The sequence below is a fragment of the Perca fluviatilis genome, chromosome 12 (assembly GCF_010015445.1).
Source record: "Perca fluviatilis chromosome 12, GENO_Pfluv_1.0, whole genome shotgun sequence".
NCBI lineage: Eukaryota > Metazoa > Chordata > Actinopteri > Perciformes > Percidae > Perca > Perca fluviatilis.
This window is the reverse complement of record NC_053123.1, coordinates 20,794,117-20,813,458: the sequence shown is the minus strand read 5'-3', so window position 1 is coordinate 20,813,458 and position 19,342 is coordinate 20,794,117. Positions and strand designations below refer to the sequence as shown.

The window sequence follows — 19,342 nt, the reverse complement described above, 5'->3', positions numbered from 1 at the left end:
GAATGGTAATACAGTATTGACTTTTAAAACCAATCTGCACTAACAACTGATGCCATACAATGTATTTTTTAAGAATATATTTTTTAGCATTTGGCTTTTATTAGATATACAGAAGAGACAGACAAATTACATGACTGGAAGAGAGTGGTATATGTAAAAAAACGTAGTTGTTGTAGTCACCAGGATGCCCATGCCATACAATTCGAACCTAACTACATGTGATCCATACTGCTATGATGCATTACCTTTGACAAGCCAGTTTCAATTGTTTACAAATTAGTTTTCTTACTGCACTGATTCAAACGTAAAACTGTGTGGTAGCCTATATTCTGCAAAATGGTCTGCTGTCCTTTAAAGTTCTGTATATTTGACGTGTTCAAAATAGGCTAACAGTGGCGTGGCAGTAAAAAAAAAAGGGGCTTTTGGCAGTAAATCCGGATTTATAAATATGCATTTAATGGGCTTGGCACAGCAGCCGATGTTCATTTCCTCAAAAACGTGACTACATGTCGTGGTTACAGCGGCTATGTACTGTAAATACCATGTGGAGACTGCAAGGATTGCAATTGGTCAGCTCGGGCTAATTGCGTTTTCTCCTTCAAGTTTCCGATTATCTTTGAGAATGTTGTGAAGTCAAGACAACATTAAACAAGTTGAAGAAAGGCTCAGTAATCTTTTTCCTTTTCAGTAGCAAAGACATTTACACTATAAAACTCATGCTCGCCACAATCCTCGCTCTCTATTAGTAAATGTAGAATGTGAACAGTGAGACAAGGAAAACAAGGCCATCCATGCTCTAAATCAGAACGTGAATTAAACAATGTAAACAATTATTTTTGGGTAATCCATCTAGTGTTGTGATAGTGCTATCAATGATTGAACTTGAAATTGAACAATGCAGAGAAACCTGCAGTAAGACTGTCATACGTCACGACACACATGTAAAACTGCGCCTTATGACCTGAAGTTAAAACTTGAGCATGGGGATCTGTGGAGTGTAGTCAGTCAGAAGAGACACCATCAGACCCTGAAAGAGAAGACAGTTGTGATAATCAGAAGACAGATAGTCAAACTGGAAGCAAAGACTATGCTAAGAGAGTCAGATTAAACCCATACTAGTTCAAAACTATACATTTAATAATAATCAGGTTACTTACCATAATTGTCCACTTTCTGTTCTCTGCCTCTGGGAAGACGAGGGAGTGGGGTGAGTAGAATACCTGGTCATCCACCTCCTCCATTTTCCGGGGGAGACAATGCAGGAAGGTCCAGTCTGGTTTGGCCACACTTCCTGTCTGTAGTGGACAAGAGCCAAAACATGGAGTTAAGACTCATTTAAACTCAGTGAAATTTGATTTTGGCTCCTTTGCTAAAGTATTTATTTGCCAGACATAAAGACACATTTTTACTGACCAAAATAATTATTCTAATCTTCTCAGAAAATTATATAAATTAAATAATCATGTCAGGCAGGATCCCTGAGACTGATTTGCTTACTGTCAAGACAGCTGTCAAAAGGAACAATTTGGGAACAGGCACTGAACGAAAAAACAACTGCTGACTTCTCCAAAAGCTACTGGTATGTTGTGGGTGACACTTTAAAGTGGGTGATTTTTAAGCCCAAAATAATCTACAAAAAAAGTTTATAATGTGGGATGTTGCCTTTAAATAATATGAAGAAAATGTCCTTTACCTGCAATGTAATCTGGTAACCTTTAAAGTCTTTGAGCCTCTTTTTCTTCTCCTCCTCTTGTCCCATGCTGACCCAGGTGTCAGTGACCAAAACATTGCTGCCGTGGGCGGCCTCCATCGGGTCAGAGGTCAGAACAAGCTGGGTACCATGCTGAGACAAAATTGTTATGAATGAATGAATAAGAAGTCTTTTAAGAAAAAGTCTGTTTATAGTAATGACACCTGAAGAAGAAGAAGACCTCACCTCTTTGGAGAGTCTTTGTGCCTCTTGTATAACACTCTTTTCTGGCTCATAGCCCTGGGAATTAAGATACAGTTTGAGCAGTAGTAGTGATTATTGATGTACATTACAATACAGAATCAAAGGGTTTTTATTCTTCTCTCGCAAGCAACTGGGGAGATAAGATACTCAGCATTGACTCCATGCATCTATACCTGCAAACTACAAAACAATAATCCACTAGAAAGAAAGACTAGAGGAGTGCACTAAAAGAACACACAACATAAAAAGGCAAACCTTTGGTGTAGCAATCTTAAGATGAACTCCCAATTTAGCTGCAGTCATCATGAAAGAGTGGAGGACGTTGTTTCCATCTCCAATCCAGCTCACTGTTAGTCCACTAAGGGACCCATAATGCTCCTGGAGGAGAATGTTAGTAATTTAGAAAATACTATGTTGTTTACAGGATCAAATTTGTAGTATGCTGCAGGAGTTGCAGTACCTGTAAGGTGAGGAAGTCTGCTAGAATCTGGATTGGGTGGTAGAGGTCAGACAGACCGTTAATGATGGGGATGGAGGCCTCCTTATCCAGCTCCTCCAGCGTGGAATGGCTATACACTCGTGCCAAGACAATATCGCAGAGTCCTGAGAGAACCCTGGAGAATACAGAGGCGGACATGTAGCTACCCAAGGAGCTGGGGCTCATTTACTTGATCTACAAACATTCTAGTAGTATTAGCAGCAGCAGTGGACAACACGAGATGACTGTTACTATCTTGAAAAATTCATCTGAATTTCAATATGGGAAGTTACACTGAAAAATACCATGCTAATTAAAATTTCCCTGGATAAACAAATACAAATGGAGCGTGAATATATACAACCTACTGTACATCCAACAACTGGCCGACATTAATTTGAATTTAATTGTATTTCTATAAGTGACAGCATACTTATAAGACTCACCTTGCTGTGTCTGTGCCACTCTCATTCACTCCCAGGTGGATGTCCTGAGAGGTGAGGAAACAGGGGTGCCCACCCAGCAAAGCAAAACCTGGAATTATGATATCAAGACAACTTCAATTTCCCTAGTGGCCAACTGCTGCTTAGTACAACAAACACGGCATCATGTAGGCATTTGAAGGGGAGCAGTACAGGGAAAAAGAGGAGTAGAACTAGTTGCAGAATGTTTTGTTCCAGGGATGCGCTGAAAGTCGCCTTTCAGCAGATCTTTTGTGTCCATATTAACAATGACCTTTACACTGCTGAACACACTGATGAATAGTATCAGCCAAGCTGTGGCAGATGTTACATTACTGTTAGATTGTTCTCATAAATACTTGCTACTTGTAATAGAGTCATTTCCCTATTTGGTATTAATAAGATCTATCTATCTATCTATCTATCTATCTATCTATCTATCTATCTATCTATCTATCTATAATTTAAAGTCTAAATTTGACACTTGAAAACTGCCTAGTGCCTTTATAAAATCCGCTCACCTCCAGCATTCTGTTATTCATGTTAAACTGAAGCACATGGCTTGCAGTGCAGATAGCTACTAAAATACAAAACGGACACCTGTTTCTGTGGACATTCTTGTTCGGGTGCTCCTCTTCTCAAATATCATAGCAATCGACTTTCCTTGCAGAAGAGGAAGATACTGAAATAGAAGTGACAGTTCCTTTAAATGATCCACAATGAGGCTTCACAGTAGAACTGAGGACACGAGACAAATGGACACTGCAGTTAACATTATTTTGCTAACGTTAGCTACCTGTTTTTCATGCTTGATCCGAAGTTTTAGATCCCCTGACACCCACAACAGCCTCTTGATTTCATCTGAGCTGAAGTCTTTCAGAGTGAGACAGCTGCGACCCTTTAAATTTACTGAGCCAAGGGAAGCAGCTCCAATGCTTAGAAAGTAACAAACGAGGGTAAAATGCAACGATTATTACGTGTAACGTTACTAACAATACTTGCATTGCTGAAAAGTTGCAAGCTGTCAAAGTTTCTTACCTAAACCCTCGAGCCGAGCGGTCTTGGAGAGTTTTCAAACATTTGAAAACGGTGTTGTTTATAGAAAATAGTTTAGAAGACATTGCAGCTCAAGGAAAACACAATGAAAGTGTGATGTTGTGGGAATATTTCTTCAGTTATCTTTCATTCACTGCCTGTCCCGGGGTTTACACATAGACAGTATATGGGTTTACATGCAGCCAGAGCTAGTAGCCAACCGGCAGCGTGGCTACCACTGACGTCACCGCAAGACCAGGAAGCTGGGCGTGGCTTCGGCTTCCTCCATGGATGATGTAATTATTCTCTTACGATTGTGGACAGATTTTGGACAGATTTGGAGTCTTACTTTTTTGAACCCACCAACTTTATCTACTCCTTTAACCTTAAAGATATAATCTGTTTCTACGATAATTCAGGTAATGGGGCTCTTGAGTATCTAATTAATTTTGTTATTCTGTAGGCTATGCAAAATTCTATATTCACAAGCAGACATTTTCTAACTCATCTCCTAATTTTGTACCTTTTCTCATAGAATTTAAATCTCTACTGAAGTCTCTCAGAACGTTGGATAACAAAAAAGTATTAAAATTGTGGAAACTGTAGAGCTTTTTCCCCCTGAAACCTCTGACTAACTGTAAATGTATGTCTTCTTGTACTTTTTTGTTGTTGTTTGTAATGTCTGTTATTTCTTTTTTATATATTTTTTTTTATTTGTTATTTCTCGTTTGTATTGCCTCGTATGTTTCTATTTTTTTTCTTTTCATAAGTTTGTGCACTTGTTCACGTGCTATCATTGCTTACCTGATTTTTTGTAAACTGCATTTTGTCAATAAAAAAACGGTATGTATACATATATATAAAAACGGTATATATATAAAAACGGTATATATACATATATATATGTATATATATATATATATATATATATGTGTGTGTGTTTATTGTCATACTTAAGTAATTACATATATATGTATATATATATATATATATATATATATATTGTGTGTGTTTATTGTCATACTTAAGTAATTACATATCTTAATATTCCTCACCTATAACTTACTTCCATTAGCTAAAGGTCAACTTGCCCCCCTGACCCTCTCTGACGTCTACCTAAATCCATCTGTCAGTCAGTCTGCACCGAGCCACACGGTGCAGGGGAGAGGGATAGCAGTGGAGATGACAGGACAGGACGATGTGGACATACCCGGTGAGAGTACTTTCTACACATTAACCAGCATATATAGCACTTATCTCTATGAATGGTATACTTACTTGCCTATTCTACTGACAGTTTCCACACACTGTAAGTTATGTGTGTGTGTGTGTGTGTGTGTGTGTGTGTGTGGTTGACCTGTTGCTATTTCTGTCAGGCTGCTACTTAAATGGCTTGAGATGTGACAGCAGGTTGGGATTTAGCCGGTGTTAAGTTAGAGAATAGTAAGGGTTGCCTTTAAGTCCATAGTGTTTATTATTCCTATCAATGGCTGTTTTAAAGATAAATCACACATTTTGTTCTCAGAAACAGGAGCCATCTTCACATTTGGAAAGAGCAGTTTTGCTGACAATGTGCCTAGTAAATTCTGGTTGAAGAATGATCAGCCGGTACACCTATCTTGTGGAGGAGAGCACACTGCTGTCATCACAGGTGCAGACAGTCTATGCACATTTTAATAATAAATAATGATACTGTGTGTGTCCAACAATAAAAAAAATTTAGAATCAAATGATTCTTATGTCTGCAGAAAATGGCAGGCTGCTCATGTTTGGTGGTAATACTTGGGGCCAACTGGGCCTTGGATTCAAGCCTGCTGCCAGCAAACCTGCCTCTGTGAAATGTGAGTTACTTTACACTAAAATGGCAAATAATGTTAATTTTCATTGTTAATTAATATGCCAATTATTTTCTTGATTAATCCTTTAATCGCTTGGTCGATAAAATAGGAAAGCAGTGAGAGGGCCTAAGCTGACATTGTTTTTGTACTATACTATCATTTAAGCTACTTGATACTTTTTGTTTCCATTTTCTGCTAAATCATTCTTCTACTTCACTACAATTCGAGGCAAATACTATCTACTTTTTACATTACCACATTTATTTGACAATTTAATTAGTTACTTTGCAGATTCAGATATACAATATAATCAACAAATGCATTATGATCTATTGTTATAGGTTGAGATAAGGTAAAAGTTTATTGATCCCTGGGAGGAATTCACAAGCTGTATATGAAGTCAATTAACTCCAACATCAAAGTGTCAACTAATCTAAATATAGACTGAGGAGGCTTTTATTCTTGGTATTTTATTTTCATTTTTAGTAGTTATAATTGTGTATTTTTCTTTCAGCCTTGAAGTCTGTGAATGTGAAGCTTGTAGCTTGTGGGAGAGATCACACAATCATCTGCACATGTAAGATGATATCAACATATATATATATATATATATATATATATATATATATATAACAGATGTTTCCTTACACCAAAATTAGTTGTATTTAATTTAGATTTTGTCTTTAGGGCAGGGTAGTGTGTTTGTTGCTGGCAGTAACCAGGAGGGGCAGCTCGGTTTGGGCCACTGCAACAACACTACATCCTTTCACCTGCTGCATCCCTTCTGTGACCATGCACCAATCAAAATGCTTTCTGCAGGATGCAACACCTCAGCTGCCTTAACAGGTGGAAGAAGTGACAAGTAATAACGTGATGAGTGTCTCCGTTAGCCAAGATGCTCTGGCCAAGGTCCAAACTGTATGTGTGTGTGATGTTTGATTTTCCACACTCTGTGTGTATTGGTAGAGGACGGGAGACTGTTCATGTGGGGAGACAACGCCGTGGGTCAGATTGGTTTGGGGGACGATGGGTTTGCAGCAGAACCCAGAGAGGTGGATGTTAGGGAAGCAGTGCTATGGGTCTCCTGTGGGTACCACCACTCAGCATTTGTCACAGGTACAACACAGTCCAACCAAACACAGCACAAGAGACTGTTTGAGTGTCCATTTCCCAACCTTCAGATACCAGTGTTGTGCCCGCTTTGTTTTAGTGGATGGAGATCTCTACACGTTTGGAGAGAGTGCGAATGGACGGCTTGGTCTCCAGGTGGAGCAGCTGGCCAATCACAGAGTCCCTCAGCGGGTGCAAGGGATTCTGGGTCGTGTCACCCAAGTGTGCTGTGGAGGGGAGCACACTGTGGCACTCACAGGTAGGTCAACAGTACAGACACATGTCTACTGACACCTTTTTTTAAGTTTTACTGTTTATATTTGACATATATTAGAAATACAGTCTGTTATTCAGATCCTTTACTTTTGTAAAAATATAAAGATACTTTGTAAAAATACTCCATTACAAGTAAAACTGCATTTACAGTTTTACTTAAGTAAAACTGCATTTACAGTTTTACTTAAGTAAAAGTATATTATCAGTAAAATATAATTAGTATCAGAAGTGCGAGTACTGATTGTGCAGACAGACCTTTTTATTGAATTTGTATCACCGATGCTTTAACATGCAGCTTTTTAAAGGAATACTTCTCCCCCAAAATGATAATTTGTATATCAATTACTCACCCAGTGTTACCTTAAATTCTTTAATAAAACATTGTTTTCTCGCATGCCTCCACGGTGAACAAAGAATCCAAAAACGCAGAAAATTCTTGATGAATTTAACAACAGCAAAACTATATCAGAACAGAACATCTGTATACAAACTCCCACACAACTCATGCAGTCCGACGACTACATAGTAAGGAGTGCGCCTGCGCTAGCGTGTGACTGTTTATTAGGTATAGGAAGTATTAGGAAGTACTGAGCATACACCTGGATGCATTAGACTTGGATTATACTGCACGAGAACTCTGACACAATGTATTCTGTTAATCAAAGTAGTCTGTTTCATTGTGTCTGTTTTGCTGTGTTAGAGGAGAACATGTACACGTTTGGCAGAGGTCAGTACGGTCAGCTGGGCCATGGGACATTTCTGTTTGAAGTTGATTTGCCAAAACCACTGGAGCACTTTTGTAACAGCAGCATCAAACATATCGCCTGTGGAGAAAACCACACCGCTGTCATCACAAGTAAGCAATTGTTTAAGCTCATTGTGGTCAAACTAGTACTGCCTGTTTTTATTTCTATGTATTGAATAGAATCAAACATAACTTTCAAACTTTATCTAATGCATTTGTTGTTCTCCCCCTCAGAAAGTGGGTTTCTCTACACATTTGGTGATGGTCGTCATGGGAAACTGGGTTTAGGGGAGGAGAACTTCATTAACCAGTTCAGCCCGACACTCTGCACACGTTTTGTCAAGTACAATGTTCAATTAGTAAGTGTGATGAAAGGGCTCAGGGTGGTGGAGGATGTTGTCCATCAAGTTCAGGGTGGTCCACCTGTGTGCATGTCAGTAACCCCCCAAAATCTCTGGCTTTAGGAGCCCACCTTTTAAGTGGTATTTCCTGTATGTCTGAAAGTAAATGAGTATAAAGTGGGAGAGCAGACGGTACACAGCAATAAACTACATTGAGTCCATGTGTTTTCTTACGTTTAGGTGTCCTGTGGTGGTAACCACATGCTGGTACTGGCTACACCCAGACCACCAGAGAGCCAAGAAGTGGTGCCAGAAGAGGATGTCACAATCACAGAGAACGTTTTGGAGCCAATTTACACAGAAATTATCCCGCTGGACCCTTTGATTGATCCTAATCCACTGGTCCCACTCTCGGCCCTCTCTGCTCGAGCCCGGCATAGAGATAAAGTAAGAACCTACACCTTGGAACTTGTTTACTAGCGTAAACAAGGTTCTTATAAGACCTCTTAAACTAAGTAGTTCCTAATTTCAACCATTAGCAGCTGTGTACATAGGTGTTACACAAATATACACTAAAAGAGGGATTGTTGTGATACTAAATCGTACATGAAGGAGGCTGTTTAATCCTTTTTGTGGAGTTCCAATCATCAGACCTATAGTAAACACTGTCACTCATGCTAGCTACAGTGTTTATGAAGCTCATCGTCTCATAATGGGCAATTTTAGCAAAGACTTAATGTAGTGCTTCAAGTAACGATTATTTTCATTATCCATTATTTTCTCGAGTTGCAGCTCTAAAATTGACTTCAATTAATTCATCATTTTTATTTGGATAATCCATGCATTCATTTATGCTGTTTATCTGGGTCCAGGTCACATACATTTAATACATTTTATCATTGGGAATAGTTGTTATATACTGCTGGGAAGTACTTAGAAATGTGATATAATAACAAATAATTCTAGTAATTCAACTACTTTTTATAAGTTTTTTTTATTTATATTTGCACACTTTAACCAGCAAGATCTTGAAACAGGTATTAGATTGCATTCTGTATGGTATTAAAAGGTCTTAAACAGGCTTTAACTGAACTTGGTGAACCCTGCAGAAAGTTTGTTGTCTCATCTTTAGATAATTGAAATCACATTTAGCTCCAGTAGGGAGCAGTGTTACACCAAGTTGTAGCTCTGCTGTAAGGGGGGGTGGCTCCATAGAAACATAGATGTGTTTCAGACCTTTTTTACTCAGTAATGTTTTTGCTGTTTTTCCTCTTCTGTCTTTTAGGGAAGCTCTGTGGAGCTGTTTGGGAAGATGTTTCAGAACCTCCCACGTCTAAATTCTGACTTCCTCAACACCTCCTGGCAAAGATCCAGAAATATCTCAACCCCTAAAACACTCTCAAAGGACTTTACTACTCCTTCCTCATCCCCCAAACCACAATCAGAAGCAACACTAAGCCCACCACTCTCCCCCAGATCTCCAGTGTTACCCTCTAAGCCATCGAGCCCACGTTCTCAATCATCAAACACCTTTCAGAATAAATCCTCTACAGCTGCTTCTTTTAAGTCTAAATCCAAAGAGCTGCCTTCTCCCTTACTGTCACCAAAGTTCATAACAAAACATAACACCCCAGTATCTCCTAAACGGACTGCAAAAAAAAGAATGTATAGAACCACTAAAAAAGCCTTAATTGAAGAAGCTCCTCTATCACCTAAAGAGCCCTGCAGTCCCACCAGACCCTCCAGTGATATTTCAAAGAAACATCTCAGTGAGGAAGAGCATCCTGCCTCGCCACAAACAGGTATTTTCAACCTATAATTTTAACCAATGCTGAGCTGAGTTTTGATCTTGCGTTAGATACTGTAGTGTACAGCTGTTGAATTAATCCTGACATTGCCTTATCTCTTTCAGAGAGAGAAACTATTCAGAGCCAAATTGTCATAGAAGAGTTGGAGGAGAAAGGAGTCGACTCTGACTTTTTGCCAAATGTGGTAAGAGACGTTTGGTTTGACTTTGAAAGAGTAGAGAAATACAATATATTGTCCACAGAGTCAGTTGAATGCTATTTTCCTCTTTAGGCTTCTTGGTTGTGGTTTAGATTATGTGCACTCCAGAGCAGGAAGCAGCAATGTTGAACACTCACTGACTTTTCCAGGAAATGTGCATAGCTCAGCATACATACTGCATGTGTATGCGTCTGTGTGTGTGTCTGTGGAGACATTTTCCATTTGGTATAACACTGAGGTGAAATATGAAATTGAATTCAGTGTTTTAGTCTTTTGATTTTTCACATTAATTTGTTTTTTCCCCCCCAAGAATGTGTATTATGAATCTCCTCAAAGTAGATTAAGAGATTAGGAAAGAGATTAGGAGAAACAACAAATGTGTTTGGGCTCCAGCCTCAGATACACAAACACTCACTCAGATACACACACATACACATACAATGCTTTGGAAAAGTTTGCAGGAATCTTGCCACATCATATCAGTATTTCCACAGCCAATGATGCATAGGCATTGCACAATGCATTGTTGTGTTTCAAAGAGCAACATGTGGTGCTTAGTAATCTTTACTTTACAAGTAAAAGTCCTGCATTCAAAATTATAATTTACTTTATAACAATAAAATGTACTTAAAGGTCCCATGACATGGTGCTCTTTGGATGCTTTTATATAGACCTTAGTGGTCCCCTAATACTGTATCTGAAGTCTCTTTCCCGAAATTCAGCTTTGGTGCAGAACTACAGCCACTAGAGCCAGTCCTACAATGAGCTTTCCTTAGGATGTGCCATTTCTGTGTCTGTAGCTATTGAGGAGGAGAGTGGGAGTGGCAAGGTGGATGGTGGGGGTGTGGCCTTGACCAACTGCCACTTTGCTCGTTTGAAAGCCATGATGTCTCTCTCTCATGGGTGGGCCAAATTCTCTGGGCGGGCAAAGCAGAGAAAGGGGAGGTAACCTTGCTTGTTATGACCTCATAACAAGCAGATTCCAAAATGGCTCATCTGAGCTTTCATTTTCTCAAAGGCAGAGCAGGATACCCAGGGCTCGGTTTACACCTATCACCATTTCTAGCCACTGGGGGACCATAGGCAGGCTGGGGGAACTCATATTAATGTTAAAAAACCTCATAAAGTGAAATTTTCATGCCATGGGACCTTTAAATTATCAAAAGTAAAGTAGTCATTATGCAACAAAAAAAACATGGCAAAAACTTGATGGTGCTTTATATTGTATATATTATATATATAATTGAGTCCTGCAAACCTTATTTTCTTAAAACAAGTGACAAAATGTTACATTACGGATATCTATTTTAATCATAAAAAATGCTCTAAAAATGAATTTCTGTAACTTGAGACAAGAACAAATAAGGCAGTTTACTTGAATTGTGAAAAATAACATTTCAGAAAATACTTGAAAGTTCATTGGCATTAAAACATATTGGAATATTCTTACAGCACTGGCAGATTTATAGATAAGGCTATAAGGACTCAGTTAACTGACTGAAATGAGTAAATAAGCTGATTTTGTGTGCTGAAAGATTTATCATATGTCAGAAACTGTTCATATGTTTTTAAAGTAAAATCTGAGTATACTAGTAACTAGTAACTTCAGGTGTTAAAACATGAAGTGAAGTTTAAAGTAATATTTCACTCAGGAATGTAATATAAAGTAGCAGAAAAATTCAATACTCAATACAAGTACCTCAATATTGTACTTACAGTACTGTACCGGTACCTCAATGTTGTACTTACTGGTACATTGCTTGAGTAAATGTACTTAGTTACTTGTGCTCACACTGTGTGACAGAGATGAATACACTGAATATCTCTAAAGAGATAAGAGAGACAGTTATTGAACTTGCATTTAGAAGTCTGCTGTGACAGTCAGAGGTGTCAAAAGTATTCACATTCATTCCTCAAGTAGAAGTATAGATACTAGGGTTTGAAAAGACTTCTGTAGAAGTTGAAGTATCAACTCAAGCTTTTTACTCAAGTAAAAGTATAATATATATACTGGTTTCAAAACTACTTAAAGTTTAAAAGTAAAAGTAATGTAAGGGGAATAAAATGCCATTAAGGACAAAAGCTTAGCCCGCCCCACCTCCACAAAAACCTTTTTCTAAAGACAATGATGACTATAATGTTATATTAAAATCATACCTGCAAACTCAGAAGGGCTGAAAAAGGTGACACATTTCTTCTCTCTATCTCTATTATATATATAAATTTAAAAAAGGAAGCACCTTGTTCAATTGTATTTGTCTGTTCTGTATGTTCAAAAATATAAAACAATTAAAAGTTGATCTAAATTTAAAAAAAGGAGCACAAGGCGACATTAAAGAACGGCTTGTGTATTGCAAAGGCCACAGGGTCAAAATCAGGCTGAGTCTGTGTTTTTCAGACAACGGTAGCTACAGTCTGGTGTTACAATCCTCTCAGTGAAATACAGACACACTTTTACACCGTTTAGCTGTCAGCATTTTAACCGTGTTTACTCCAGCTGCTAGCTAACGGTAGGCTAACGTTACCTGCTGTTGAGTGTAGCTAGTGTTAACTAGCGTCCCGTGCGGCGATGTTTCAGTTCCCTCTAATGTCCGTTTTCAGAGCATCAGAGAGAAGCGTAGGCATTTAAGTGGCACCTAAATAAGGCACCAAAATCCGCGTTGCTATTCGGTCCGGTAGATAACGGTCGTTAAGGCACCGGTGCCGTATTAGCACCGGGTTTGGCAGGTGTAATGGATAGCGTACAAACCAATAGGGTGTCGGAATGGTATATGTTTATACTTCTCATCCAACCACAATCAAATTCACTCTATCCGGATGGCGCGATTTATCTGGATAGGTTTTTTTTGTGTGTGTGTATTTTTTAACGATGACGAGCCGGGATGAAGACAAGTCAAACTGAAATAGGAGTAACGAGGCTTTTTTTAAATGTAAGGAGTAGAAAGTACAGATAATTATGTGAAAATGTAAGGAGTAGAAGTAAAAAGTATGCTGTAAAATAATTAATCCAGTAAAGTATAGATACCTAAAATTTCTACTTAAGTAAGGTAACAAAGTAGTTGTACTTCATTACAGTCTGACAGTCTGTTTTCATATCAACTGGCACTGACCCCCAATTAACCACCATCTGTTTATCTCCAGTGCATATGGAAAAATAAGGATTCTCTCAATCGTCACCATGGTTTCCTTTACCTCCCACACACAGCTGTATTTAAACCTGGTGACAGATTTTTTTTATTAACATTGTGTTCTTTATGCCCACCATACACATACTTTAAAGAAATCGTGATCGTTTTCCATATACTTTTCTATATACATTATGTTTCAAATTATACTGTACAAAAATGTATTTGTACATGATGATGGCATCCAAAATATACTTTATACTGGCATTATATTTCCTTTTTATGTATTGTTGCCACCATACTGATATGTATATTTGTAATTTTATTCAAAAGATTTTAAATGAATAACATACGCCAATAAAAACTACTGAAACATATCTCCAAACAAGTTCTAATTCTGTGTTGAGTGTTATCATAGAAACCGCTTGAGACGACATGCATTTGGCAGTAAAACACATAAAACATCAAATGCCACAACTACACATCAGCCATGTTGATTGCAGGCCTGCTGCTGTGCTGGTCCAACTTTCCTTTTCTATAACATGCTATTATCAGGCATATGACCTTTTTCTGCAACTTTTATTTTATTTTTTTACATCTGACTAAATCCCTATTTCTTTGTGATTTATTATAGGAAAAGAAGAAAGGCCGAGCTCTTAGAAGAACTACGAAAGAGGCAGAGTTGTTTGCCAAACGGCTCCAGTTCAATGGGAAGGCAGAACAAAATTCTCTTAAGGCCTCACCCACAGAGCTCCTGAAAGGCTCTTTAAAGAAAGAAATATCGCCACTGAAGAGCTTAAAGAGTCTGAAAAACACATCTAAAAAGGTTACATCTAAAGGCAAAGAGAACATCACCAAGCAGTCCAATAAAATCAAAACTCATGAGGATGGAATAGCTCGAAAGAAAACCTCCCATTTGGAATCACCAAAACTATTAGCATCAAGTCCAAGAACTCCACAATCTGTCCGGAAGACACCGACACAGCAGAGACTGGCGGCTGCACTGAAGGAAAATGACAAAAGAAACAGAAATGTGAAAGAAAGTATTATAAACCAAGAGGATATGAAAGCCAGCGCTTTAAAAGAAAACTTCATTGGGACACTGAAACAGGAGGAAAATAAATCATCTGCTTTGGACAAGACATCTTCTGTTATGAAGGTCACTACAGGAAATGAAACAACCAGCATATCTGTCCAGAGGGGAAGTTCGTTATCAGTAGAAAAATATGAAGAGATCCAGAGTGAAACCATTGACGCCAAACCTGTTGAAGTCCAGATGCAACGGGAGTCACAGCAATTCATATCGACTCCAACAAAAGATTTTCACAAGGTTGAATCAGCACCGGGAAGAGGTCAAAATAAGAAAAAAGAAACCACACCCGCCTCCACACCTGCTCAGGTTGATACTAAGAAATCCCAAAGTGTGAAATCCATACCTGTGAAAGTTAAAGGGAAACCAAAAGAGGTCAAATCCACACTAGTCAAAAATCCAAGTAAAGGTGCAAGAAATACTCCAGTTAAAAGTGAAAGTAAAGTAAAAGTTGTGGAAAATGAGTTAAACAAAGCTCAAAAAATGAAAGGTAGAACTGCAGATAAGCAGAAGATACCTGAAGGTGACAGTGCTGAAGTAAAGGACCAAAAGAAGGCAAAAGAATCTAAACTGAAGGAAAAAACAAAACCAGGGGGAGACGAAGGGGATGAAATCAGAGTTAAAGGAGAAGCTGACTCTGAAGATATTACGAGGGCCAAGCCAAGGAGTAAGCAGACTGAAGTTTCCGCACCTATTGAAGTTCTGTGTAACCCCATCTCCTCTCAAAGCACTCAGAGAAAAGAAGTGATTCCTGTCAGTGGTGCCAAATCCCCACAAGGCCCCAAACCTGTTGATAGGGATCTGCTTGTTTCTGAAACACATAGAGAGGATGCTCAGAGCCTGACTGAAGAGAAGCCAATGTGGGGGGAGATCCTCAGTACCGCAGCCGCTCTTCTTCCTGTTGTTGGAATAGCAGGTACAGCTATGAAAGGCCTTAGCGATGCAGTGACAAACATAGGGGGTTTCCAGTCTGACAGTGACACAGTTACCTCTACACCACCCAAAACACCCAGTCGAGTGAAGCAATTCACAAAACAGAGTGCAGTTATGCAACCTTCCTTTTCCTCGACATTGTCACATTTTTCTTCAACAGAGGCGTCAAATCCAGCAGAAGGAAACACACAGAAAGATGTTCAGGTCAAGAAGAATGTAGTTCAAGAAGAACGTAATGATACCCTTCAGTCACAACAGGGGGTGGTGAAAAGTGACGGGAGTGAAGACACTTCCCAGCAAGAACATAAAGAAGATAAGAAAACCTACAAGGATCATAAGGGAGGAGAAACAGATACTGAAGATGAGGAAAAGAAGACAAATGAAGAGAGTGGAAGCCATGTGGAAGGCAAAGAAGAAGATGAGGAGGAGGGAAGTGAAAGTAGCGATGACTTAGAGGAGGAAAAAGACAGTGTTTCTGTAGATGGAGAGGAAGAGCAAGATAATGAACTTGCAGAGGAAGATGGTGAGGAGGAAGGAAGTAGTGAGAAGAGTGATGTCACAGAGGCTGAAGAGGAGGAAGAAGAAAGCAGTGAGGAAACAGGTGGAGGAGGAAGTGAGTCTGAGGTAAGTGAGGAAGCAGAGGAGGGAAGTGAAAGTGAGGAAGAGAATAAAGAAGAAGAGGAAGAAAGTGAGGTGAGTGAGGATGAAGATGATGAAAGTGGCCAAGAGTCAGGGAGCAGCAGGAGCAAAGAGTCAGAGGAGGAGGACAGAGACGGAGGTGACACTGCAGAGTCGGACTCTGAAGAAGAAGAAAGTGAGTTGAGTGAGGATGACGATGATGAAAGTGGCCAAGAGTCGGGGAGCAGCAGGAGCAAAGAGTCAGAGGAGGAGGACAGAGACGAAGGTGACACTGCAGAGTCGGACTCTGAAGAAGAAAAAAGTGAGGTTGATGCAGAGGAAGAGGGTGAAATGGAGGAAGAAAAAGATTCCACTGAGAAAGACTCAGAAGAAGATGAAGAAACAGATGATAGTGAAGGGGAGGAAGATGAGGAACAGGATGAAGTGAGTGTTGAAAATGAGGAAGAGGAAGACAGTGAGCCCGATGAAGATGAGGAAGAGCAAGATGAAAAGAGTGATAAAGAAAATGAGGAGGAGGGTGAAGAGGGTGAGGAAGAAGTGTCTTTAGATGAGGGGGAAGCTGAGGACGAGACTGCAGAGGAGGAACAAGAGGGTGAGGAGGAAGAAGAAGAGAGTAAGGAGGAGGTAGGAGAGGAGGAAGAAGAAGAGAGTATGGAGGAGGTAGGAGAGGAGGAAGAAGAAGAGAGTAAGGAGGAGGTAGGAGAGGAGGAAGAAGAAGAGAGTATGGAGGAGGTAGGAGAGGAGGAAGAAGAAGAGAGTAAGGAGGAGGTAGGAGAGGAGGAAGAAGAAGAGAGTAAGGAGGAGGAAGGAGAGGAGGAGGAAGAAGAGAGTAAGGAGGAGGTAGGAGAGGAGGAGGAAGAAGAGAGTAAGGAGGAGGTAGGAGAGGAGGAGGAAGAAGAGAGTAAGGAGGAGGTAGGAGAGGAGGAGGAAGAAGAGAGTAAGGAGGAGGTAGGAGAGGAGGAGGAAGAAGAGGGTGCGGAGGAGGAGGAAGAAGAGGATAAGGAGATTACAGAGGAGGAAGAAGAAGAAGAGGAAGAGGGTGAGGAGGAGGTAGCAGAGGAGGAAGGAGAAGAAGAGGAAGAGAGTGAAGGTGAGGAGGAGAAAAAAATAAAGAGAAAAGAGGAAAGTATTGTGGCTAATAAAAAGGAGATGGAAGAGAGTGATGAGGAGGAGGAGGAAGGAGGTGGGGAGGAAGAGGAGAATGAAACAAAGATTAAACCAAAAATAGAGGGAAGACTCAAAAATCAGAGAGAAGAAACAAAACAGAAACAACCTAAAGGAAAGAAAGATTCTGAGGGAAATGAAGATGAGGAGAGCGAGGAAGAAGCTAACGAAGTAGGTAAAGAAGAGGAGGGAGAAGAGGAGGAGAAGGAAGAAGAAGGAGAGGAGGAAGAAGGAGAGGAGGAGGAGGAGGAGGAGGAGAAGGAAGAAATATATGAGGAGGAAGAAGAAGAAGAAGAAGAAGAAGAAGAAGAAGAAGAAGAAGAAGAAGAAGAGGAGGAGGAAAAGGTCAAATCATCAAAAACAAAAAACATACAGAAGATGCCTCCTGACAGAAAAGACAAACAACAGAAAGAAGCACCCAAACCAGCACCCAAACCAGCACCCAAACCAGCACCGAGGACAAAGCAGAGTGCTGGAGTGAAGAAACAAGATGACTCTCAGCAGTTCTGGAACAACGTTCTACCTCAGTACCTCGACCTGCAGTGAAGTTCATGTATAACTGGAAGAACTTCACAGCCCCCGCTGCCTCAAAAAGGCCCAAACCATCCTACAGGACTCATCCCACCCCGGTCACACACTGCTCCAACTACTGCCGTCAGGCAGGAGATACAGGTCCATGAAATCGAGAACAAACAGACCACAAAACAACTTTTATCCAACAGCCGTAAGTGCATTGAATAATGCTGCTCAAGTATAGTTCCCACCACTGATCTATCTCAATAGGGCTATGTGCAATGTTTGAATGCCTGTATGAGTGTGTCTCCCATGTGTTTTTAGCATTAATACAATATGTTTGCAGTAGCATTTTTTATTTATGTATTTATTTAGGCATATACCTCATAGATGTTTGGCACTGACAAGGACTGCACTTAATTCCGTTGTATCTGTTACAATGACAATAAAGATATTCTATTCTATTCTACAAGCACTAGTGCTTAACTGAAGGGACACAGACTCAGTACCACTAATGTCCTGCAGTATGACCTGCTCACCGTGAGTAAGACTCAACCAAAGTGTAGGCTGTCTGTCTTAATAAGACCAAAACCAACAATGCATTAGTCCGTCTCTCAATACTTTACAAATTCCTCACTTTGTATGTGGCACACAGCACAAAGCCCATTCATTCCGACACAAGACATACATTTTTAAATGTTCTTTTGTCACAAATGATTTAATTGATCGATTATAGTAAGTATTGACAGCAGCAGAGTGGTGTATGTGGGATTGACTCAAAATAAACTACAATGCCCACGTTCATCATATGAAGGAGCCAAGAGTGGCTCATTTATGTGTTTTTAGAAGAGTACTCCACTCATTTGACATTGCACTTGTAACATTGTCAGACAATACAAGACTGTTTAAAAAAAAAAAAAAATCATTCTTTTTTTTTATTCCACACATTCTTCTTCCTTGTCAAAACCTGCAGGCGCCCTCATTTCCCACAATACAACCTGGCCGCTGATCATTCCGTCTGAGATTCATGTATGTTATGCTAATAGCGGCTAATGTAGCATCGAGCCGCTAGCCTCAAGCAGAAATAGGAGAGGGCTACAGAGGTCTGGTAACCTCATTTCTTTCTAACTCCACACCCCCTGTTGTTTTTTTCATTTTCAAACTTGTAGTCTTTACCTAATGCTGACTGACTCAAGTGACATAATTTGAGCCAATTTATTAGTAAATTGTTTGATTTTGTTCTTCATGGTGTCATAAATGTATTTATATTGCTGAGAGAGTGACTTGTTTCTGCCCACATACTGTTACATCATTTTTGTCTATGGTTAAGATGATGAAATGCCTTTGCGACCTCAAAACGTACTGCAGCAGTCAAATGTTCAGATTTTACATTCTGCACCAAAATGTGCTATTCACTACCTTTATGGTGACAAAATCCCTGCAGTAATTACATACTGTGTACTATGTGTTTGGGTAGGAATCAATGCTTTTAGATGCTAAAACCTTTAAAAAAGAAACTATTAAAAATATAAATACATACTCAAAAAGAACACCAGCTATGAGTGTAAGTCTGTGTAAACAACATTTGAAGCTTTATTGCGCAACTTTTTTACAATAATGAACGTCCGTTACA

The 19,342-nt window shown here is 39.5% G+C and overlaps 2 protein-coding genes across 2 annotated transcripts; one reads left to right on the top strand and one right to left on the bottom strand.

The window, feature by feature from the left end:
• Positions 1-77: 77 nt before the first annotated feature.
• On the bottom strand, positions 78-4,141 carry otc (ornithine transcarbamylase). Its single transcript, XM_039817062.1, has 10 exons — positions 3,932-4,141; positions 3,690-3,828; positions 3,494-3,575; positions 2,879-2,966; positions 2,415-2,568; positions 2,210-2,332; positions 1,937-1,990; positions 1,694-1,843; positions 1,158-1,295; positions 78-1,027 (listed from the first exon to the last, which is right to left on the bottom strand). The coding sequence occupies exons 1-10, from the start codon at positions 4,012-4,014 to the stop codon at positions 968-970; spliced, it is 1,071 nt and encodes a 356-aa protein (XP_039672996.1). The 5' UTR covers positions 4,015-4,141; the 3' UTR covers positions 78-967.
• Positions 4,142-4,225: 84 nt separating this feature from the next.
• On the top strand, positions 4,226-17,742 carry rpgra (retinitis pigmentosa GTPase regulator a). Its single transcript, XM_039818302.1, has 15 exons — positions 4,226-4,347; positions 5,004-5,141; positions 5,454-5,579; positions 5,677-5,769; positions 6,281-6,343; positions 6,454-6,612; positions 6,733-6,882; positions 6,977-7,135; positions 7,853-8,008; positions 8,132-8,256; positions 8,479-8,685; positions 9,524-10,040; positions 10,151-10,230; positions 14,005-17,420; positions 17,589-17,742. The coding sequence occupies exons 2-15, from the start codon at positions 5,111-5,113 to the stop codon at positions 17,740-17,742; spliced, it is 5,436 nt and encodes a 1,811-aa protein (XP_039674236.1). The 5' UTR covers positions 4,226-4,347; positions 5,004-5,110.
• Positions 17,743-19,342: the final 1,600 nt, after the last annotated feature.